Source organism: Rutilus rutilus (assembly GCF_951802725.1).
Source record: "Rutilus rutilus genome assembly, chromosome: 20".
In the NCBI taxonomy this organism is placed as follows: Eukaryota; Metazoa; Chordata; class Actinopteri; order Cypriniformes; family Leuciscidae; genus Rutilus; species Rutilus rutilus.
Genome location: NC_140225.1, coordinates 3,421,011 through 3,446,428, shown reverse-complemented (window position 1 = coordinate 3,446,428; position 25,418 = coordinate 3,421,011). Strand labels below are relative to the sequence as shown.

The window sequence follows — 25,418 nt, the reverse complement described above, 5'->3', positions numbered from 1 at the left end:
TAATATGATTGACCATGACATTGTCATTTCATTTAGTCTGTTCTATGAAAGATAAGCTTGAAAATGAAGGTCATTCTTTTAGATTAGTAAATACTTCAAGTATTACCATTATTTCTCACCAATTTCTCTGAGAAGAGATTCGTGAATCAACACATTCATCACCATGACTCCACTACACCGAGTGTTTTTTGTTTGTTTGTCTAACTTAAATAATCAAACGTTCTCTAGACAGATTTTCGTTCCTCGTCAACCTTAGTCAGGTTAGACGCCATTTTGAATTTACCGCGGATAAACATAGACATCATATATAGCATAGACATCATGATGTCTATGCGGATAAATACAAGGCTGTGAGGGACAGACTTACCATCACTGTTTTGTCTCAAGATGCACACCTGTAAAAACAAAAAAACTAATTAAATAAATAAATAAATTCTAAGGCATGTTTATAAAAGCTACTTTAATGTCCTAATTTAACTAAGGCCTAATCCAGGCTTAATATAAGCCCTTAGCCATGTCTGTGAATTGTGAAACTAGGCCTTTAAATTTTATATTTATTATTTTCATCTATATTTTCAGTGAAGCCACAAGGGGGCATCCCTAACCAAATGGTAAGTACAGCACTTCATATACTTGATCAAAACAATGGATGTAATACTGTTAATTTCTGTATGATTTATAAATGTTCTATTCAATTTTAGGAATCTAAAGCAATTGCCTGTAAAAAAAAATTTTTTTAATAGAATTGTCTTTTCATTTTAATCCATTCGCCTATCTCAAATAAGATCCTGTTAATTCAGCATCAGATTTTGTTGTTGTTGTTGATAAAATCAAGGGGAAAGTATATAGCATTTTCTCCTCTCAAAACAACCACACGTCTGTAAGAGTCTTTCAGCTAATCCGTGAACTTTGAGTCTTAAACCAAGGAACATGACAAACAAACACAACTGTACCATGACCAGAACTAAACATAGGCAAGATAACAATCTACTTTTCCAATGGCAAACACATGTGGTTATAGTGATGCATGCCATTTTCCTCCTATTGTTGTGACTAATTTACAAAAACACACATGCACAACTCAATCTCTCAAACACTTCAACACCAGGTGTTTACTGGGTAAATTACATACTATTGCTGAATTACATTTCAGTGAGACCTCACACAAAGCTACTGTATCATATGAATTCAAAAGATTGCTTTTCTCTCTATATGCTTTCAGTGAATGGAAAAGAGCAGCGTGAACATTCCTGAAAAACATCTGTTTTCCACAGAAGGAAGACAGAAATTCAGGTTTTGGAACGACATGAGAGTGAGTAAATTATTCCTTTCGTTTAAATGTTTGCTTATCTCTTCTTCCCTCAAATTGTCCATGTTTATTTCTTGTAGTGAAAGGTAAATGATGACTTTGGCCCTTAAGTTTTCTCTGGCAAATCCTACTGTACTTAAAACCTTTTGAAAGGTTCAGAGTGGCCCGTTGGACTGAGAGAAGAGATGTTTCACAATAATTATGCAGAGATTTTGCGGTTGAAGTGCATTGTCATTTAAAACGGGACCCGGCCGTCCTGAACATGTGCTTCTGGAAGCTTGTGGTTCTTTTGATCATCTTATTGCAAGTTAAAGCACAGAGAGAGAGAGAGAGAGAAGGGGGTGGGCAACCACATGTGGTCAACATTACTTTCCTTTTCTCTTTCTAGCAAACACGTAATTGAAAAACACACTGAGGAATACTCTTTAATTTCCTGATTGTTATTGTCCCCGGCATTCTTCTAATTTTTAAGGTTATGCTACTCGACACGTGAAGGAGCTTCATATTTGATTCTGCAGAGATTCCAAAGATTTTCAATACTCATTAAACCAAAATATGAGATTGAGAATAGAAAGCATTAAAAGAACAACATTTATTTGAAATAGAAAACTTTTCTAACATTATAAATATCTCTACTGTCATTTTTGATCAATTTAATGCATGCTTCCTGAACTAAAGTATTCATTTCTTCTTCTTCTTCTTTTTACTGACTGACCCCAAACTAATCGATTGTTTATTTGCTGTGGAGGATCAAAGAAACCAGAGAAAGACATCAAAACTCTGACTTTATTTAAGGAACGTTCAACACGTGTGTGCAAGACAGAGAAATAAAACACAATAATGTGTGAAATAGCCATTGATTTCAATATTAGATACCAATCCTGATATACACTAGCATGAGCAGCAGACATGAAGAGCAATATATCATACTCAAATGCATACTTTTGAGTAATCAGACTTTGTTGATCTTATTATAAAACACCTAACAAACATAATGGAGCAATAATTAAAAACAGGCCATTTTTCATGTACTGTAGTTAGATGCTAAGAAGTGCTGTTGTTCATTTCAGTCTGTCTAAACCTCACCGACCGACAGCAGTGCATATTTACAAGCTGAAATTAACTTTACTGAAACTGAAGAAGGTAATAAAAACAAGGAACGACTCGCCGCTCTGTTCAACAGGTTTAGCTGATTTTGTGTCTGTCTTTAGGACTAGCACTTCAACATGGTCACATGGTCTTTTCCTCACTGACTGATCTAACCAATCATAAAGCTCTCCTTGTTGTTAATTCCCAGGAATTGCACCTTTCCCCCCACTTTTTTCTTTTTCTTCAACATGTGCATAATACACTTTTTCCTGTACTATTTTTCCACTTGCATTAACCTTTATTGCTTAACACGTAAAAAAAAAAACCTGCACGTTTTATGTTTGACCATTACTGTAGTTCTTTAATGAGATGTGCAATTGTGTCATTTTTGTGACGCAAGCAACACCAAACGTTAAATATCTTAAAATGGTATAACAAAAGTGTTAATTATCATTGAAGAGGTCTTAAATTTGAGGATGGAAAAACAGGAATCGTGATATGACCTAATGTGATTATTAATCTTAAAATTTATATGAAATAGCGCTTTAATTACAGTAAGTAAAAGAATCTGAGATGCATGCTTTATTTTGTGATTGCATAGGACATACAGCATTAATTTTACTTGTGCAGGTCTTAAAAAGGGGTCTTAAATTTGATTTTAAAAACGAATAAATGAAAGTATTTTAACAGAGAAAATCATTTCACGCTTCACCTTTAACCACAAATGTACCAGCAGGTAAAGCAAAAGCATTTTTCTTTACTTATTAACTTAAAATATTAATTTGACTTCCATTTGAGCATGACTTTCCACTGTACTTCCCGTATTTTTGCGCCATCCCAATGTCAAAATCCGAGCCGCCTCTGAGAACAACTCTATCATTCAGCTTTAGCAATAAGGAAAACATTCTTTCCTCTTGGAGTCTAAACATCAACTCTAGATTTGGACAGCAAGCTGCCTCTCTTCAGAACTCGTAGGGTGAGATCAGGAGGTGGACCCGTGCCAGGTGTTTGGCCTGGAAGGTGCGCTCGGCGTACTCGGACATCTCCACCTCCACGCTGAGCTCCTGTGGGCCTGGCATGGGCCGGACGAGGATCAGCTCTCCGGTCTGACGGTCCGAGCGCTGCATCACGAACGTGCTCCTGGAGTCTCCTCCTCCTGCGATGCCGAAGCGGAGGCTGTCGGGACCGGGCCGACCCGGGGCCGTCGCGGTGGCCATGCGGAACAGGGTGGCCGGGGTGCGCAGGTTGGACGGCAGGGACAGGTAGTGGTGAGAAATGGTCTTGGCGGCGAGCGGACAGGACCGGCTCTCCATGGGACAGGGATTTCTTTCACACTGGCTGTGGTGGAGGACACAGAACATCAGCGTTACCTCATTAAATGTGTGTTTGAAATACTGCACATCTGTTCCAAAATCCTAGTTTAGTGAGCACACACGTACACAGTCCCAAGAACTTTACTAGCAATCCCATTTCCACCACATGAGAAAAAAAAAAATCATGCTTTGGTAAATCATAATTATGACATAAAATGTTGACATATTAAGTCATAGTGTCTGTGCTAAGTCATTGAGATAAAGTTGAAATTGAACAAAATTTTTTTTACTGTCATAACTTTTTATCTCATTATTGTGACTTTATGTCATAATTATACCTTATGAGAATTTTGACATACTAAGTCATAATTATGAGATAAAAGTCGAAATGTGTCAATTTTATTTTTGTATCCCATAATTGGCTTGTCATAATTGTAACTTTTTATCTCGTTATTATGACTGTCATAATTATAACATGAAAACGTTGACATACCAAGTCATAATTATGAGATAAAAGTCAAAATGTCACAATTTTATTTTCTTATCTCATAATTGGCTTGTCATAATTGTAACTTTTTCTCATAATTGTGACTTTTTATCTCATTATTATGACTGTCATAATTATAACATGAAAATGTTTACATTCTAAGTCATAATTATGAGATAAAAAACGAAATGTCACAATTGTATTTTCTTATCTCATAATTGGCTTGTCATAATTGTAACCTTTTCTCATAATTTTGATGACTTATCTCATTATTATGACTGTATATCATAATTATACCTTGGAAAATTTTGACATACTAAGTAATAACTATGAGATAAAAGTCTGAAATGTCATAATTGTATTTTTGTATCTCATAATTGTAACTTTTTCTCATAATTATGACGACTTATCTCATTATTATGACTGTATATCACAATTATACCTATACAATGAAAATTTAAACATACTAAGTCATAACTATGAGATAAAAGTCATAATTATATTTTTGTATCTCATAATTGTAACTTTTTCTCATAATTATGACTTGTGAACATTTCAACTTTTTAATCTCATAATTCAAATTTACCATAGCATAATTCTTTTTTTTCATATGTGGCGGAAATGGGAAAAAAAACATATGTTTTGCTTTCAGATGATGTAGTTTTTAATAAAAGCATCTACCAGCAGGGACGAACTGGACCATGCTAACCAACTCAAAATTTCTTTTTGCACTACATCTTAACATGGGCTATGCCAGTTATGATTGTAAATATTTCTGGTGCTGTTACTATAGCATGTGTGCATAAAACTTCAAGGTTTAGTGACTCACAGATCACAGCCTCTCACATTTAGCAGGACACAAAGGGCCCATTCACAGCTTAAAAAACATCTTACATAATAAAACAAGCATAAAAGTGTCAAACAAGAAAAACAAATGATTGTAACCCACTTAAATTACACCGCAAGCAAGTGGCAAATTGATTTAGAGGAGGCATGAGTGGCCCCCAGTGCTGTGAGGGACTCCAGGAGACACACATGTGTGTGTTAGCTCTGGAAACACAAGCTCAACAACATGCATTACTCTGTCATTTTCTCCCGGTTTCTAGTCGAAATCGTCACATGCAAATCTGTGAGAAAGATAATTCTATGATTATTTACTCACCCACGTGTCATTCTGAACCCGTATGCTGGTAAAACTAAAAGTGTTTAAATCACATAGATATTTTGTATAAAACAACAGTTCATAGCGATTACAGGGAGGTTTGATGTCATACATTTCGGCTGGTTCCTCACACAAAGTTTTCGTATGACTTCAGACTTAACAGCCCCTGGTTCACTATGAACTGTCATTGACTAGTTCTATGTACACAGTGTATATACACACTACTGGTCAAAAGTTTTAGATCTGTAAGATTTTTTATGTTTTTAAAAGAAGTCTCTTCTGCTCACCAAGGCTGCATTTATTTGATAAAAAACCATAAATAAAAAAACAGTATTATTGTGAAATATTATGACAATTTAAAATGACTGTTTTCTATTTTAATATATTTTAAAATGTAATTTATTTCTGTGATCAATTTTCAACATCATTACTCCAGTCTTCAGTGTCACATGATCCTTCAGAAATCATTCATATATGATGATTTTATGTTCAAAAAACATTCATTATTATTTTCAATGTAGCATAATTTCTAGAATAGAATAGAAAAACAGAATATTTTCTAACATTATAAATGTCTTTACTGTAACTTTTGGCCAGTTTAACTCATCCTTGATGAATAAAAGGATTGATTTATTTGATTTCTTTCCCCCAAAAATAAAATTTAAATTCTTACTGACCCCAAACTTTTGAAGGGTAGTGTTTAATGTTACAAAAGCTTTCCATTTTAGATAAACGCTGTTCTTTTGAACTTTCTATCATAGCATCATGAAATAAACATGTAAAAAAATGTTTTCAACATTGATCATAATCATAAATGTTTCTTGAGCATCAAATCATCATATCAGAATGATTTCTGAAGGATCATGTGACACTGAAGACTGGAGTAATGATGCTGAAAATTCAGCTTTGATCACAGGAATAAATTACACTTAACTGTATATTCACATAGAAAACAGCTGTTTTAAATTGTAATAATATTTCACAATATTACTGTTTTTGTTTGTATTTTTAATCAAATAAATGCAGCCTTGGTGAGCAGAAGAGACTTCTTTTAAAAACATTAAAATCTTACCGATCTAAAACTTTTGACCGGTAGTGTATATATATATATATATATATATATATATATATATATATATATATACATACAGTGTATATATTCATTCACACACACTCATCGGCCACTTTATTAGGTACACCTGCTCGTTAACACTAATCAAATAATTATCTAATCTAATCATTATCTAATGGATCAAAGTGTACATTTTTGAAAATGATACCGTTATCATCTCCATGCAAACAACAAAAACGTGAGTTTGTGAAAACGGTGCCCGTGCGTATCACGTGTTCAGTCTACAGGCACACACTGTTTCTTTTACAAAGTGACATCTGGCATATATTTTAGTGGACACCTGCCATGGTGTTTCTTATTCATCATCTCTGATCTAGATCTGTGTCTATGAGTGTGTCCTAAGCCAATGCACCGTACCGTTTATTTACTCATATTAAAGAAGTCACTGCTCGCCACCGGTGCAATCTTGTGTGTGAAGCAGGTTCTCCTTCAGATATGCTGCAGATAATCAGCTCACTGAGCTTTAGTGTGTGTATGCTCACTCACAACGGTGACGTCTTGACGTAGCTGACGTTGCCGTGCGAGCGCGGACACTCGGGGTTCACACACTGGAAACCTCCTCCGGTGTTGATACAGGTGGTGCCACGGCTGCAGTTGTGCTGTTGTGTAAGACATTCATCCACATCTGGAGCGCCGGAGGGAAGGGAGACATCAGAGGAATAATACAGTGAAAGAGAAGAAGAATAGAGGACAATAGTGAGTTTGCTACATGCGGGACTGCTTGTTTTGACTGTAAATTTGATTTGAGTACAGGTCTGTGATCGTAGACGTGTTCCTCGCTGGATTTCTGAGTGAGATCATCTTTGAAACACACCGTCACCCGTGTTAAAATACTAAAGCCACAACCCATCTGACATACAAGATCCTTCCAATTACTTGTGTGATATCTAAAGTCTATGTATCCTTACAATATAATTCTATTTTCATTTTTCTATATATCTGTATATCTCATATTTAAATGTTCTGCATCTTCTGAAAGAAAGAAATGTGTACTTTTATTCAGCAAGGATGAATTTAAATGATAAAAAGTGACAGTAAAGACATTTATAATGTTACATAAGATTTCTATTTCAAATAAATGCTGTTCTTTTGAACTTTCTATTTGTATATAACAATACCAGTAATACAAGAACAAGAAGACACCATAATTTATATAACATAAAATCCAAAAAATGACTAGTTGATTAGTGAGGTCAACTACTTTGTTTATTTTTAGATATTTTTTTAACAGTGATGCTACTACTGAAATGTATTTATTTTATTTTTATTTGTTTCTTTACTCCCCAACACTGAGCGTCACTGGGCTTGACATTACCGTTTTTACTCACAGTGGTTTTCCAAAGTTACTAGCCAACTCAGCATTTTCACTGGCCACAATTTAGACATCGATACCATGGGGAAAAACTGCCATATAGATATTTTTATTTTATGATCTCATAATTTGGCAGCAGGTTTATTAGACTGCTGTCACTTTAAGGCCTGACGCACTGATCCATTATACTGTTACACCTGTGTTTTATTTCTCAACTGTTTACGTTCACTTAAAACACAACTGCTTGTGTTTACATGAATACTCACCTTTTTATATTATTTTGTGTGTATTTGACTGTTTAAGCGCAATAAGCAGCAAAAAAGACTCAATTTAGTTCTGAGATGCGGCTTTATGTGTGCGCACTTTGAGTGTGAGCACAAAATCTGTGGGAATTAGTAAAATTTTGCGCAATTCCACGCTGAAATTCAAGCCCTGTAACACCAACAATATTCATCCAGAGCAAATGAAACAAGTGAGTGAGGAGAGGCGGGTTTGTGTCAATCACTGTCGGAGAGATTCATGAGAGAGAGAGAGAGAGAAAGCACAGTATCGTATATCTAATCTGCGGAAAATGAGTATTGGAAGCGTTTCAGATTTGAGTATCGATATGTATTGAAAAATGTATATTTTTACAACACTACATCGCACCTAGTTTATTATTTCAGAAGCCTTTTTTAAAAGACTACAATTGAAAAATGTATATATATATCAGTGATCAAAATCATCCCGCCATGGCTGCAGCTTCTCAGTGAGGTCTGATATTGTGCATACTATTGTGTTAAGCCCCACTAAAGGCATAAAAAACATTGTAAAGCACCATAAAGTTTTCGTGCACTATATTCCAAGACTTCTAAAGTCATTCGATAGCATATGTGTGGTAAAAATGAATATTTAAGTCGTTAATGGAAACTCATCTCTCCTCAGTCATTCTCCATTCAGCATTCAAACAGCGCGTCGCGTTCGGTTACGACAATAACACGATGACACTCTCTCCAAGATCAATGTTCCCATTATTATACTTTATTTGTAGATAAAGTTCTATGGTTTGCATAAAATGACTTTATCTTGCTGGAGTTTATTGCGCTTTCTAAATCCTATTCCTTTCTCCTGGGTGTCTGTTAGATTACAGCACTGGAGTAGAGAGCACTATGTATTGATCTTCATGCGCACTGTAACTGAAATTTAAAACTGTTAAAAGAAAAGGCTCAATAAACTGTTGCATAGATATAATACACTAAGCATCAAATATCTCTTCGCTTTGTGCTTTTCAATGCGAAGCGCTGGACGCTGTGACTTCGTGTTGCTTCAAGTGTATCATTCTGCGCATAATCGCTTTGCCGCTCTTAATTGGAGCCTTTCATATTATAATACTTAGGGGAGGTTTAAACACCTGGGGCAAGGGGGTGTGGCCTAAGGGAATATCACTCATGGGCGACGCCCCCTCCCCCTGGGAAATGGGCCTGCCACCACAGCTGGAAAAAAATCCTAGAGGAAACACTGTATATATTATATATAACTGCTGAAATACACTCGCATTTGGAGTCGGAGGGTGTTAATGACAACACAGACCCAAGAGCTGAAATCGTTTGCAGGATTGATTCATATCAAGCAGAAGAACTCCCTCACCTTTGCTCTCCAAATGTTCCTCCAACTCACCAGCCAAAAAATCAAGTCAAACGATTTTCCTCCACATCCTCACTATTATCTTCATCTACCAGCTTCTTTTACCCCTGGAGGTCTTTGTAAGGTGTCCAAATGACTTTTACAGAGTATGTCCAGCCTGTTGCACTTTCAGATTCAAACAACTACGAATAGAGGGTCTTTCAGCAAAGAACTCGTTCAGGTTTGGAACGACATGCGGATGAGTAAATAACGTCAGTGTTTATTTTTTTTAATTAAACTATTTCCTATGGGTGTAAAACACTTCTAATCTGAAGCGCTGTTTGTAAGTGTATGTTTCTCACTCACCCTCACAGCTTCTTCCATCGGCGAGCAGCTTGTATCCGGTGGGACAGGAACAGTGGTACGATCCCGGGACGTTTACACAGGCATGGCCACACAGAGGCCCTCCACGGTCAGCCTTATACACCTCACATTCATTCACATCTGGACACACGCACACATAATAACTCAACGTATGATTAAATGACAGGAGAGAGTGACGGAAAGGAAACGAGACAAAAAAAGAATACATAAAATGCCTTATGGAAAATGTGCGTTTCACTACTTCCAGGATTGCAGGAAAAATACGTTTTTATTGAACATTGATGGAGCAGAACATTTTGAGGGAAAATAAATCATAAAAGCGTTTTTGTTTTGTTTAATAATAATATAAATATATGAGGTGGCGAGGGGGGCCTTTTGCCCCGCAGTACTGATACAAATACAGTTAGCTAAAGTAATGTTTTGCATAACATCTAAGTTGATACTTGTTCAAAACAATAACTTCTGCAAAGTTTGTACTATTTTCTGTTTATTTTGATCATTTGTTTTTGTTCAATAAATATACTCTTTATTTTAAAAAATACTGAAAAATTATTCTGAAAGCTATCCCATAATAATGTAATTTGGATTTACAGTTAAAGTGTGATAAATTTACTCTGGAAATCCAGAGTTCTCGCGAGAGCACAAGTTGAATTTGCTAAGCGAGTTTACTCTGGCGTCGAGTAATGATGCTCATTAAATATGCCCCTCGATCTGAGCTGCACCAATCACATCGGGTTATCTGATATAGGCGGGCCAGAGGCGAGATGACGACAGCGCTGTGACGTCTAAGTCATTAGTAAACATTGCGAGATGGCTATGGATGAACACCAGTTGTTTGAAACGGCTTTGGCCGCTACAATGAACGAGTTAGACTTGGCTTTTTATCTAAAAGAGGAACAGAAGACGGCGCTTTTTGCTGTTTTGCCGACCGGATACGGCAAGAGTCTAATCTACCAGTTAGCTCCGCTAGTAGCTAAGCGTATGGGGCTTGTTGTGATTGGTCGTAGTGTTATCCAATTGCGTGCAGTGAGATTTTCAAATGCATGCTTGGTGCCGCCCCTCGAGCTGGCCGATCTTCATTAGTCGATGCCAGACCATTAATCTTTCAGATTTAGGTCTGGATTTCCAGGCTATGATAAAATATTCTTTATTGCTAAATTATACAAATTCAAATTGCTGCTAAATGATTAAATGTAATGTAATGTAAATGTCTCAAGTGAAATCCTTGTATGTGGTTGTTTGAAGCTATGAATCCTGGACATACCCTGACAGATGCTGTTGTCGGAGGTGCCGCTCATGTGGAAGCCGGCGTCACAGCTGCAGTGTTGAGCTCGGTCCACTCTCGCACAGCGAGGCTTGCGGCTGAAGGCCGGGTCATTCATGACACTCCACTCCGGAGGGGCTGAGACAGAGAGAGAGAGAAAAAGGAAATGGAAAAGAAGAGGTTTAACCTCCCACAAACACTCAGACCCGCAGATACAGCAATGAAGACAAACATTCACATGCATACTTTCATTTATGGACCGGAACACAGGTTAAAGGTGAAGTGTGTAATTTCTGCTTCACTAGCAGGCACATTTGGAATTGCAAAAGTATTTTTTACATTTTCTGAAAATATGTTGCAAAAGTCGCCACCTAGTGGGCAGTGTTGGGGTAACGCATTACATGTAACGTGCAGTACGTAATCAGATTACTTTTTTTGATGTAACGAGTGAAGTAGTGCATTACTTTATAAATGTACACATTAATATTTGAGTTTTTTTTTTTATAAATTAAATGTAATGAATTAGCTTTTTTTTTTTTTTTTTACTGCTAAATTAAAATTCTCTTCTCCATCCGTGCACGGTAACAGATAAAAAGTAATTTTGACTTTTAATAATAAGAGTTGTACCGTAGGTAATATAACCTGTAATGTTGAGAGAACTTGTGTATGGCATTTGTGTATGGCAACTCTTATAATATTCTAATACTCTTCTATATTCTAATTCTTGTTGTTAGCATGTTTCGGTAACACTTTATTTTACAGTGTCCTTGTTACATATGTTACATGTACATACCATAGTAATAACAGTAAATGATGCATAATTACATGCAAGTAACACCATAACCAAATCCTAATCCTGCCCTAACCCTATAGTAAGTACATGTAGTTGCTTGATATTACTCAGTACTTAAATATATAATTACACTGTAACAATGACACCTTAAAATAAAGTGTAACCCATGTTTCTAACGTGAATTAGTATGTGTCCTCTATAAGCCGCATGATTTGACACCTAATTAAGGTGTATTATGTTACACAGGCTATGTTTTTGAATGCATTAATCACTTGTAAAAAGCTCAGAGCGAGCCTCAGCCGTTGGCACATCTAGAAGAGATTAAAGAAACACAGACCTGTCTGCGTCTGGTATTGACATTGACTCCCGCTCCAGTTGTGTGGACAGGTGCACTTGTACTGGTTCAGAGCCTCCGCACAGGTGCCACCGTTCTGACACGGGTTACTGGCACACACACTCACATCTGTGTGAAAGAAAACAGCTTTAGTACTGACAATTAACAGGTCTTATGGCAAATCAAGTCATGTTGCCTTTAGTTTTATAGCACTTCATACAATAGAAATTGTTTTTAAAGCAGGTTCATGATTCGAAAAGGTTAAATGGTCCTGAAAAAATAGTCACACTTGTGCTTCTTGCGGTCAAAAATGAGCGCATTGAAAATGAATGAGAGACGAAGTTCATCTAGTGGAAGCGTTTGGTACTGCGGCCAAACAAATTCTTACTGAAAGCTCATTTTTTGAGATATCAACCTCAAATTGGGAACACAACTTGTTTAGATTCATGGATTTGATTGTCTTGCAGTTCTAGAATAAAACGTGTTATTGAAAATATATATTTCATAATGCAATACTTCAAAATAATGCAAACTTGAAAAATGAGAAAAGGTCCAATTCTGCTGTAAAGCAGCTCTAAAAACACTAAAGTGTCATTATTCAGCTCAGTTTAGTTCAGTTCAGTCCAATAACTGTGTAAAGAATTAAGTTCAGTTCAACTATAACCATCTCTACTGAAGATACTGATGACGTGTCATTATTCAGCTTGGATTTGGATTAATAATCAAGTTCAATAATTCAGAAAACTTTAATGCAGCTCAATTCAGTTAAAGTTTTGTTCTCATCTAATAGTGTCAGTACAGTTACATCATAAAAATATTGCTGAATATTAAGTTAAAGTTTACTAAATAAATGCTGCATCCGAATGCTAATAATGCTTATCATCGTAAATGGATCCTATTTTTAGGACATTTATTTTCTTGATAATTGACCCACTGGTGCTCTTCGGTCAAAATTTACGTTTCGTTTTTTGTAGAATTTTTTACAGAATCATCGAAATGGTACGAAACTTGGTAAAGTTGTTGGCACTCGCTAGACAATAGACATGATTCGAAAAAAAAATAGTCACTCCTCGTGGTCAAAAATGAGCGCATTGGAAATTAATGGGAGATGAAGTGATCTAGTGGAAGCGTTTGGTACTGCGGCCAAACTAAATCTTACCGAAAGCTCAATTTTTGAGATGTCAAGCTCAAATTTGGAACGCAACTTGTTTAGATTTGTGGCTTTGATTGTCTTGCAGTTTTAGAGTAAAATGTGGTTTTGCAAATATATATTTCATATAAAAATTAAAAATAGTATTTTTGTGCATTTTTCATAACAATAAACGTAAAATTCTGTAACTTTTTTAAGTTCACTTTTTTAAACTTTTTTCACTTCAGCAATAATCTGCCAAGTGTCATCTTTGAAAAGATATTCAAACTAAAGTCTGTCGCTCTAAAGCATTCAAGATTTACGACAGTTTAAGATGGAAATGTAATTTTCAGGTCTATGCTCAAAAAGTGATTTAAAATTGATTATTAAAACAGCGTAAATATAATTTAGCACCATAAAATCCCCAAAATACAAAATCTTAAATAAAAAACATAATCAAACTAAAATATAGTACATTCATTTCATTGAAATAAAAATAAAAAATTGACATGCAGTATTACCGTAAAAATATATTACTGTAATGAATCTGGACCTGTTTTCTTTTTTCGTCTTGGCAATTTTCATTATTCGTAATAATTCTTTCTATAGTATTTTTTATGAAATTAAAAATAAATATGGAATAGTAAAAAAAATTATACAATGATTTTTTTTTTAAGCAACTTAAATCAGTGATTTAATTCAACATAAAATAAAGGCATGATTACCATGACATACATACTTTTTAAATACAATTTAAATAATATTTTATGCATTGTTTAACATAATGAGAATGGGTAAATATGCTCTCATGAAAATAATATCACAATGCAAAAAAAAAAAAAAAAAAAAAAGTTTCTTTTGATTTTGGGGTAAAATATATCCCAAAAATGAGATTAATCCTGAATGGTCATGTTTTGTAAAGCCACTAAATCTGGAATACCGTCTTTTTATCATGGATTTGCACTCCTAATTAAGGCAAGAATGAAAGAAATACTTGAAATGTCCCAGATTCTTATCTCCTTGTCTGTACAGAGCTGAGGATTATGTGTCCATGGAAAACACCTGAATTGCTGAAGGAATTAAACGAGCCCACATTCTTCCCTATTTCCTGTACAGAATGAAACAGTAAAATGAAACCGCTGGAATGTTAACAACGGAGTGGAGAAACAGAGGAAAGTTGAGTTCAGCTAACCTGTGGTTCTCTCACAAGCCCGCTGTCACATTCACAGTGTTCGTTTGAGTCCCTGATCGTAAACGTTCGAGAGGTCGGTTAGGTTTACAACAGCTTCTGTGCCACACAACATCTGTCCACGGCAGCTGCGGGCTGCAAACTTCATCTGCTCTCGATGGGAATTTACTGCCGATGCTGTAAATATCATTGATGGGCAGTGAGAGCATGCTTGTACAGAAGAAGCGTTAACACATGTTCCTCAAAGATGAGGAGATAGCTACACATGTTAGAGATCCCTGAAGAGCTGATGAAATGATCCTTGAAACCACTTTCTTTTGACTTGATTTGAGGTTATTTCTAGAATAAAAGAGTGCAACTGCTGTGGTCTAGTATCTGGTTTAGATGATTTCCAAAAATATGCCACAGGACATATTTGCTTCATTGTGCAATAGTCAAAAAAACACAATATAAAAAGAAAAGCTCTTTAAATCAATGTTTTAAATGCTCAATTTCAGATCAATGCATTATGATGATGAAGGTTTCATGATTTCTTTTCTTACAGGGGAAATAAACACAGACTTGCACCATCAGGACTTAAAAGCAGATTTGTGAAGCAGTGTTATTTTAGTAGTATTTATATACACTATTATAATATTTTAAATTCATTTTGTTACAGTATGTGCCTATTTTTTGTTTCAAATTATAGCTTTAATCTATTTTTATGTAAATCTTTATAATTTTAGGACTTTAACTGTAAGTTTTTCATCTAATATTTATGTTTTATTTTGGCTTTATTTTAATGAACAAAAAATATTTGTAATATTTTAATAAATAACACATTGTTAAAGCCAACATAATTCCCATATATATATATATATATTTCACAGTAGAGTAATGAAAATGAGGGTGTTTTGCTTAATTGTTATGAAAATAATGTCACTATTTAAATGTAATTATTGTTTAATTAAATTTAAGAAAAAAAAATTGCCATAAAAATGGAGCCTATTTTTGGACCATAAGATGTTTTGATAACAATAACACTAATATGAAGAATGCATTTTTGTTAAAGCCAACATAATTCCCATATATATCCCTATTTTAAGACACTTTTTCATGAAAATTAAAGACAAATTCTCATTACCATCGAGACACTTTCCTTTTGTGTTTGTGTTTGTAATTTCTATTATTCTTCTGTGTAAAAAAAGTCTTTATTTTGTGTCCTTACGAGAGGGTTTAGCGGCTCAAACATGAGGGACGAGTCAAAATGATTGTCTGTGGTAATCAACATTATGCCAAAAGTGCTTTCGATACGAGTTTCTACAAATAAATAAAAATTTCTACAGGGTGAAAAAAAAAAATACAGTTGTCCAGTTAAAAAATGTCCAGTTAGACATCAAACACAAGGACATTTAAGTAGGAAGAAGTTGAATGAGAAAAATTAGGTTTGAAAATGTAAAGTTTTGACTCTCCGGCCAAAGGAATGTTTCTTCGACAACAGTGCTCACGATCCTTCTCCTGTTTATTTTCTTTCCCAGGAGGCTTAAGCACGAGAATTTGCAGATGTAAAAGGTTCACTTCAGTCCCTAAACTATTTCAAAACTCCTTATGAACATATTTATGTGTTTTCATCCACTCTGAGAGGTGCTTTCGGAAGCAAAACTCTCAAAATAGACTCACTTACTCCCACCTGCAGAAACATAGACATTACAGCGTCTGTGCTGCCTTTCAAAGCCAAACTCTCCTCAAACACACACACACCCCTTTCAAACACACTGCGGCACGCACGCCCCGTCCCACTGTACCACTAGGAATGTCCCGAATGCTGCCAGCAGCGATATTAAAGGAAGTCATCAATAGCATGCTTAGCATAGTTGCGTGCCATCGGAGCATGGGCCGCTTAATGAGATGTGTGCATGAGCTTAACCTCTGCCCACTGAGACTTTACACACACACACACACACACACACACACAGTCTGAAGCTGGACTATCATGTTAACATTTTCTCATTTTAGAGAAGTGGAAGTATGGGAATGATTTAGTGAGCAAAACATGAAAACTCTTATTCTATATTCTTATGCTTCTATGTTTCGATTCCAGTTCTGCTCATGAAGTGCATCATGGGATGTGTTCAGACACTGTTGAAGGAGGAACATGTTATCCTGTTTCCACTTCAGAGTCCAAAAATCAAACAGGTGAGATAAAGGAAACATATGAGATATGCAACGATAAGAAACATAGTTGCAACTGTAAGAAATAGTCACAACTTTTATTTACTAGCCTGGAAATCCAGACCTAAATCTGAAAGATTAATGGTCTGGCATCGACTAATGAAAGATCGGCCAGCTCGAGGGGCGGCACCAAGCATGCATTTGAAAATCTCACTGCACGCAATTGGATAACACTACGACCAATCACAACAAGCCCCATATGCTTAGCTACCAGCGGAGCTAACTGGTAGATTAGACTCTTGCCGTATCCGGTCGGCAAAACAGCAAAAACGTCCTTCTTGCAAAGGAAGGATTCGAGCGCCGTCTTCTGTTCCTCTTTTAGATAAAAAGCCAAGTCTAACTCGTTCATTGTAGCGGCCAAAGCCGTTTCAAACAACTGGTGTTCATCCATAGCCATCTTGCAATGTTTACTAATGACTTCGACGTCACAGCGCTGTCGTCATCTCGCCTCTGGCCCGCCTATATCAGATAACCCGATGTGATTGGTGCAGCTCGGATACAAGGGCATATTTAATGAGCATCATTACTCGACACCAGAGTAAACTCGCTGAGCAAATTCAACTTGTGCTCTCGCGAGAACTCTGGATTTCCAGGGTATTTATTTACAGTATTTGTTTTTATTTAATTTAATTTAATTTTAGTTACTTAACTTTTTACTCAACTTACACTTGTTTTATTTCAATGAAACATTTCTTATTTCCAAACCTTGCAAGATCATGTTTAATAGATGTAGTTAACAACACAAATTTGAATATATATATATATATATATATTCAATATTCAGAGTACGGTAATGAGAATGGGGTGATTATGCTTCATTGTTATAAAAATGCTATCATAAAGAGGTTTAAAATAGTTTAATTTATTAAATTGTTTAATTAAAAAAATTTCATGATAATTAAATTCATATTAGGCATTTGGACCTTTCAATTTAGTATATGTGAAAACTTTTTTTTTTATTAATTAACTTTTTAATTTTTTATTATTTATGTATACATTTTTCCTTTATTTAATTTTTTTTTCCTTTCAGGTGGAAATGGGTTCCCATACCTCCTCCTGCATCCATTAAAAATGTTATTAAAATAATTAAAATCTATTCTCACAGAAACTTTAGTTTTAGTTTATAAGAAATATGTAGAGACAAATTATGTTGGTAACACTTTACAGTAAGCTCCCATTAATGTTAGTTAATGCATTCACTGACTATGAGCAATGAATTTGTCACAGTATTTATTAATCTTTGTTAACGTTGTTAAATACAAAAACAACAGTTCATTGTTAGTCCACGTTAACTAATGTAGATAACGTTATTGTGAAGTGTTGCTATTATGTTTGTCTACTTCTGTAACTTCTGTTTTTCTGTTCTCCTTTGTCTTAGTTTCCCGCCGATCATTAGTTTCTATGGACACTGATTAATCATCACAGCTGCTTATCATTTAGTTAATTATCTTTCTATTTAAGTTCCCCTGTTTGTATCACTCACTGTCTGGTATTGTTTATGTGTAGCACACAGTTTCATGTTGTTTTCATGTGTTCAGTAAAGCTAGCTGTTATTGGGAAATACTTCTTCATCTTCATTGACCAGGGATTGTAACACAAATGTTTTTAAGATTACGGGAAACACAAGTTCAGTCGAGTGTGTCCAGACTTTTGTGTGGTAGTGTATCTGAAACTTGACCTATGAGTCTGGCTCTTTTTACAGTTGCCCTGCCAGCTGAGTCGAACCCGAAGCATGAAGGCGTTGAGACGCACCATGGACAGGAATGCAAGTACAGGTGTTTTTCTGCGTCTCGGGACACTTAATGCTTCTTTAACGAGCGCTTCATTCAGTGCAGCTCAGAGGCGAAGAATGCCTCTCTTTCTTCACCCACCTCTTATCTCTGTGCCTGTGTGTGTGTAGTGTTCGCTTTAGCTGTGGTGTTCACAGTCAGTTTCTTTCACAAGCACGGGTATTCAGGCACTATCTCAGTAGCGTCACTCTCAATGGGATTTCAGATTACCCAGCTCACAATATAATGTGTGTCTTAGTCCAGGAATTCTGCTCAATAACACAGATATAGTTACATAGCAGAGAATGTGTGAGGTATGTCTGATGATGATACATGCTGCTTTATCTGATTTTTGTAGTTTCTAAGCTACTTTAAAGCAACACCAAAGCACTTTTCCTCTTCGGTCCCCCTACAGGTTGGAAACGGAATTGTCCATTACCGCTATCGGAAATAACTTACCGTTGCACGTACGCTATTTGTTTATCCCGCACCGGCTTTGGAAATAACGATGTCCACAGACAAGGTAGAGTATGTTGCATGATTTTATGAAAGTATGATGTATTGCCACATCAGAAACGGCTCCACCTATCGACTATAGTAACGCTTGCCGTAAAGCAAGTCAAATTTGTAGTTTCTTATGTCTCATTCGAACTACAAATCTGCTACCCGATCTGGCAAACTTGCACAGTGTGGTTATAGCCGATAGAGGGTCGCAAAGCGAATGCAGAAGTGCCGTTCACCCTGTTACGAGTTGAACCACTGAAACCATTTTGGAAACATTATTTTAAGGTACAAAATAATCTTTGGTGTTGCTTTAAAACATAGCCTAATCATTTAAAAATGTGCTGTTGCAGGGGTCTTCAACCTTTTTCAGGTCAAGGTCTCTGGGTAGTTTAATATGACTATAATAGATCAATATTATTTTATATATTACCATATAATATTACCATATATATATATATATATATATATATATATATATATATATATATATATATATATAGTGTGTAACGGTACACAAAAGTCACGGTTCAGTACGTACCTTTGTTTTGGGGCCTGATTGCTTAAAGTAAAAAAAAATGAAGGAATTGTTGATTTGTTACCCTACACCTCCTCTAAAGGGTAGATAAAAAGCACAGGACAGTCTGTTTGGACCTGAAACAGTCCAGCAGTGACGTTCACAGTGTACGATGCTTATTAGCTTGACAGTTTTTGACGCACCTTTACAGAAGACACCGGCTCCACTCCAGGTCCCGTTCTCCTGGCACACGCGTGTCCCCGGTCCAATCAGGCGATAACCCTGAGAACACGTGAAATGAACCTCATGACCCACCAGGTGCTTCGAGCCAAACTTTCTGCCGTGGGCCGGAGCCACCAGAGCTGGGCATGAGAACTGGGCTAGAGATGAAAACACAGGAGAAAGAGACATAAAGAGAGGAGGAATGTCAGAGCAGAGAAGGGTTACATGAGGGACGGGAGTCACGCATGCTGAAATGTTGAGATATTTTGCCTGAAGGCAGGCACATGTTACTGAAAGTGGGAACCGTCATGGGAAAAGATTCATGGGAAATGCCTCATTTCATACAGACAGCTTACGAAAACGTGAACAATAGCACACGGACCATGCAGAAAAACAAGATCTGGTGCTTGTCTGTTGTTTATGCCTTCTTGAAGTGAACATGAAATCAAAGTTGACTTAAAGTCGGCCTTATTGTGCACAATTCATGCACAAAGAAAAATAGTTTGCTTTTGTACATCAAAATGCTATAATTTGCTTCTGAAACAACTTCAAATCATCAAAGCCAGTGTTATTATAGTTAACTAATAGTAAACTAATATTATCTCAATGAAACTAAAATAACACTGATCTCAAACCTGCTCTACAATATTTTTAATTGAACACTTTGTTTCATTCCAAAATATGTCACAACACGGAAATAAAATATATTGTTGGTTTTCAACTTTTTAAAAATCCACGTTAATACCATTGTGCATTTTCAGTGTAATATGTGAGAGAAAACAACTAATGCATGTTGGATTATTATTATTATTTTATTTTTTTTATGTTGAATAAATACAGGATACTGGGAGATAAAAAAAATCCAAGCAACAGTAAGCATGTTTTTAAAAGGGATTTGTTTTTTAAGAAGTCCGATAGGGGAATGAGAAAAATGCACAATCCTGTCACATCAGCGCATAAATGTAAAAGATGATCGGTAGTTTGTCACATAATCGACATCATTTGGTCCTGTCAAGCACTGGCTGCTACAAACGCCAAAGTAATTCTTGATCATGAAATGTGCATCAACGTGAGCCAAACGACACAGTCTCACATCCGACACATTCACATTATCCGTAGAGTAATCCAGACCCTGGACTCCTTTCCAAACCTGAAGAACCAGCCAGACCACTCATTTGAAGGAAGGAAGGAAGTCATTTCATGCTTATAAAATACTAATAGATTTCGAGAGATCTTGGATTTGTTGGAATTCTGCGGCCTTTCAACTCGTTTATTAGGATTAATAAATCCTCTTTGCCAGAATTACTGTCCAAAAACAATTTTTTTATTGACTGAATACTTTTATCGCCAACTAACACACGCTCTTTCGTTCAAAAAACACATTTGCATGGGGAAACGTTTGATTAAAGACCCTTCTGTGTAACTTCCTGATTAGAAGAACGGATTTAAACACAAGGCTTTAGCCAGAAAACATATTTAAAGGAATAGTTCACCCAAAAATGAAAATTCTGTCATTAATTACTCACCCTCATGTCGTTCCAAACCCATAACACTTTCATTCATCTTCGGAGCACAAAAGAAGATCTTTTTGATGAAATCTGAGAGATTTCCATCTCTCCATTGAAGGCCACTTTGACGCTTCAAAAAGTTCATAAAGAGATCATAAAACGACTTCATAAAAAATTTAGCCGTTTAGTCCAAATTTTCTGAAGGGACACGATCGCTTTATATGACGAACAGATTTAAATTAGGCTTTTATTCACATAAAACAGAAGCTCAACCGAACCTGCTTGACGCGTGAGAACAAGCCTCATTGGTTCTTGCTGAAGCTCAAGCGTGCTGTCATGAATGATTATGAATGAGCAGTGCAGCCTCTTAAAGGGATGGTTCGGAGTAATTTCAACCTAGGGTCCTTTGCACCATGACCTCGAGCCAGACACCCCCCCCCCATAAGCTCTTGGTCGAACATTATTAAAGTTAGAACTTATTTAGAGATATCAGCCGAATGGTTTAGTGCAGGCGCTAATGGATCCAAGGCTGTATCTCGTAAATTACCCCACTAATAATGCCCAGAATGGTACCAAACTTCTACAGTAGTACAAATAGGTTCTGTACTCATAAAACAAGGCATTGGAAAGTTTGTAAGTACATCAGGAGTTTATTTAAATAACACTTGCCGGATGGCTTATGCTACCGCTAACCCGGACGTCGACGTCACTTCCGTGATTTGGGAAAAGCCCGTAAAAGTCCTTTGCAAAACTCACAGGTGTAAGGGAAAAGCTAGTGAATTTAACACTTCATAGAAATATATCCCAATTTTTTTTTAACAATTATTAGTTAACTTAGTGTTATTTATTATTTAACAATTATTAATAATTGTTGCAAACTGGTACTACCAACAAAACATTAGTGCATTCCTGGAACTGGGCGTTGTTACACTACATCCTTATGCATCGCTTTCTGCCAGGACTTTTACGGGCTTTTCCCAAATCACGGAAGTGACGTCGACGTCCGGGTTAGCGGTAGCATGAGCCGTCAGGCAAGTGTTATTTAAATAAACTCCTGATGTACTTACAAACTTTCCAATGCCTCGTTTTATGAGTACAGAACCTATTTGTACTACTGTAGAAGTTTGGTGCCATTCTGGGCATTATTAGTGGGGTAATTTACGAGATACATCCTTGGATCCATTAGCGCCTGCACTAACCCATCCGGCTGATGTCTCTAAATAAGCTCTAACTTTAATAATGTTCAGCCAAGGGAGTAAAGGCTTCTGGGGGGGTGTTTGGCTCGAGGTCATGGTGCAAAGGACCCTAGGTTGATTTTACTCTGAATCCGAACCATCCCTTTAAGCAGTCTGAACATTTTTTTATTTCTCAGTGCCTCGTTTTTTTATAGGCCTAGATGTCAAATTAAATATACCATCTACCCTGACTAAGGCTATTCATCTTCCAATTTAGGGCAGCTTGCATATTTTTATTATGCGTTTGATCTAATATTCATTTATTTTTATTTCAGCTTTATGTTACCAACAATTATTTCTGATATTTTTTGTTGTATTTCTAGTTTTAGTTGTAAAAAAATATAACAACACTGGCCTCAAATCCTGAAGCAGCCTGCAGGGTTACATCTTTAATACACTACTTTGATGTATGTTTTACGGTGCAACCGAGTCGAGCAACTCCAGATGCCTAAATGACATCACACACACACACACACACACACACACCTGCTCCTCGTGGAATCAGTAAGTCAGAATAAGTATATAGGGTACAACAGGGCTATTTTGTGACAAAGCTCTTGTTAATAATTTTCAAGGTAATTGAAGCAAGTTTTTTTTATAATTTTTGAACAAAAATGAATTCTTTTATTTATCAAAATAAACCAAAAATAGTACAAATTTGCTAAAGTGATTGTTTTGAACAAGTATGAACTTAGACATATATTTTAAGTATTTGTATCACTTTGTGCCTTTTGCCCCATGCTGGTTTTACCCAGTGTGTCTAAGGGGAAAAGACCTCATAGAACAAACTACATTTTTCATACTTTTCATTTTTTTCATATATATGATTTATTTTCATACTAAATCTATTTCTCCATCAATGTTCAATAAAAGCATGTATATTTTTTCTGTGATCATATATGGGAGAAGTGAAAGCACTTTTTTCTCAAGGTGTACTTTAGCCCACTTGAACCCTACATGTAAAAAAAAAATATTCCACAGAGATAATGAGATATGTGAATATGCCATGCGTGACTTACATGAGGACTGGTCTGCTTGTGGGAACTTGGACACTGAGTTTTGAAGGTTGGTGAGTTTGGATTTCATTATCCGAAGCCCTTCGGTGAATCGGATCTCCTGTCCTTTAAGAAACTTCTCCATTTGACGCAGGATGCCCATCACTCTGTGCTTATCCATGCAACCCTGAGGCACAAAAGTGCACGAGTTAAGAAACCATCCGAGCACCTGGTTACAATTTGATGGCAAGCAGTTATCCCTGAAATTACAGAACACAAGCTCATATGGAGGAGATATTGGACATCTAAAACGATCGCAAGGAACATTCCCACTAAACGTTAGTTTTGTATGGAAATGAAAAATGGCACACATGAATTATCAAGGCCAGATGTTGTGGGTGATGTCATGGGGACTCCTGTGGGGCATGACATGAAAGCTCAGGCCAGGGTTTAGGGTGCCAACACACAACCAAGTCCCCTTAGAAACACAAATATTACTCCAGCAACGATTTATCGAAGCGATGTTGTCCCAGATGCGTTTGGGCCGTGTGTTCGGTCAGTGGGCAACCTCTAAGGTCCTCTCCAGGAACCACATGTAAGCGTCTAATACTCTTTTTCTCTTCAGCGGCTTGATGGCAGTTGTACAAAAAGCTGTTAGGCAGATGTCTCTGCGACCTCTGTCCAAAAGGCTGGTCTCCTGTCTGTTATTCATGGCAGTTAAATACAGACTCGTTAGAGGAGAGAGGAAATGTATTGGCTTTAAATTTCACTAAGCATTTGCCATGGTAAACAAAGACCGTGCTAATCTGGATCACACACAAAAATGCATCTGACATATTTAATGATATAACTTTGTCTCCTGTAGTGGTTTTCGAAAACTTTTTTGGGCAGACTTAAAATGTCTGAATGTCATTTGATTAGAGAAATTATTTTGCATATTCAATTATGTGAACTACACCTGTGGTTCACATGAGAGGTAATGACTTCATAGATCCACTAAAAATAAAATTTCAAGACATTGAGCAAACAATGATAAAGGAAAGTAAAGAGAGTGCAGAATTTGAGCACAGGTGATACTTAATATTTTGTTTTTATTTTTAAGCGCGATTTAAGTGTCCAAATGCTTTTGGGGCCTCTGTAAATTAACATTGTTATTTTTGATAACTAATATAGCATGCAATGTGCATTCTGATAAAAGTAGGGGTGAATTCATGGTGATTGGGACACTTTTTCCCAGTAATCTCATTTGCAAAAAGTGTCCCAAATGAATCAACCTGAATTCACCCCAACACACAGTAGCCTATATGCCTTGTCAAATGTTTTTAATTGAGATTGCTTTCATTACCAACATTTTTGCAACATTACATACATTATATTAGGCTTCATTTATATATTATATAAATATTTTAAAGAATATTAATTAATTGTGTTATAGAAATATGAATCTAATATAATTTAATATACGAGTATACTTACTTGCGTTGCATCATTACAGTTGCACAGTGATAAGAGGTTTAGCAGGAGAAAAACTGTGTATGATAAATTCATCCTCCTGTATCCGAGTCAATGTCAAACCGCAGAATTGTTTTCTTGTGTCGGTTGTTTTTAATCCTCAAGTGTCTTTACGGTTCCAAACTGTGCAGACTCAGTCTGATAGTCATTGAAACAAGCCTGAGAGGAAATGTTTGATAAACGGTTGCAGAAGTTAGTAAAGATGCTCCTGTTCTCCTCATGAAGACTCCACTGAGCGCATGAGGAGTCGTGATGTCTGATTCGCGATTTGTTCTTTTCGATCGATTCTTTTGAATGATTCGTTTGAACCGATTCGCTAAACGTGGATTCCTCTGTGAGCGCAGCATTCATCTATGCATCAAAATGTCACTATGTGAACTATAACAACAATAATGTGCAGATACAGACATAAAACATATGTAGCCTGCTACATCTGATGCCATTTGTCT

General features: G+C 36.2%; 1 protein-coding gene and 1 long non-coding RNA gene across 2 annotated transcripts; one reads left to right on the top strand and one right to left on the bottom strand.

The window, feature by feature from the left end:
- The first annotated feature begins 498 nt into the window (after window positions 1-498).
- LOC311280055 lies at window positions 499-11,175 on the top strand. The gene is made up of 4 exons (XR_014625626.1): window positions 499-611; window positions 1,223-1,312; window positions 9,781-9,878; window positions 11,036-11,175. It is a non-coding gene; the product is annotated as an uncharacterized lncRNA (long non-coding RNA).
- fbln7 (fibulin 7) lies at window positions 2,078-25,072 on the bottom strand. The gene is made up of 8 exons (XM_084391931.1): window positions 24,934-25,072; window positions 23,482-23,644; window positions 19,701-19,877; window positions 12,185-12,310; window positions 11,055-11,192; window positions 9,773-9,910; window positions 6,979-7,117; window positions 2,078-3,736 (listed from the first exon to the last, which is right to left on the bottom strand). The coding sequence occupies exons 1-8, from the start codon at window positions 25,003-25,005 to the stop codon at window positions 3,361-3,363; spliced, it is 1,329 nt and encodes a 442-aa protein (XP_084248057.1). The 5' UTR covers window positions 25,006-25,072; the 3' UTR covers window positions 2,078-3,360.
- Window positions 25,073-25,418: the final 346 nt, after the last annotated feature.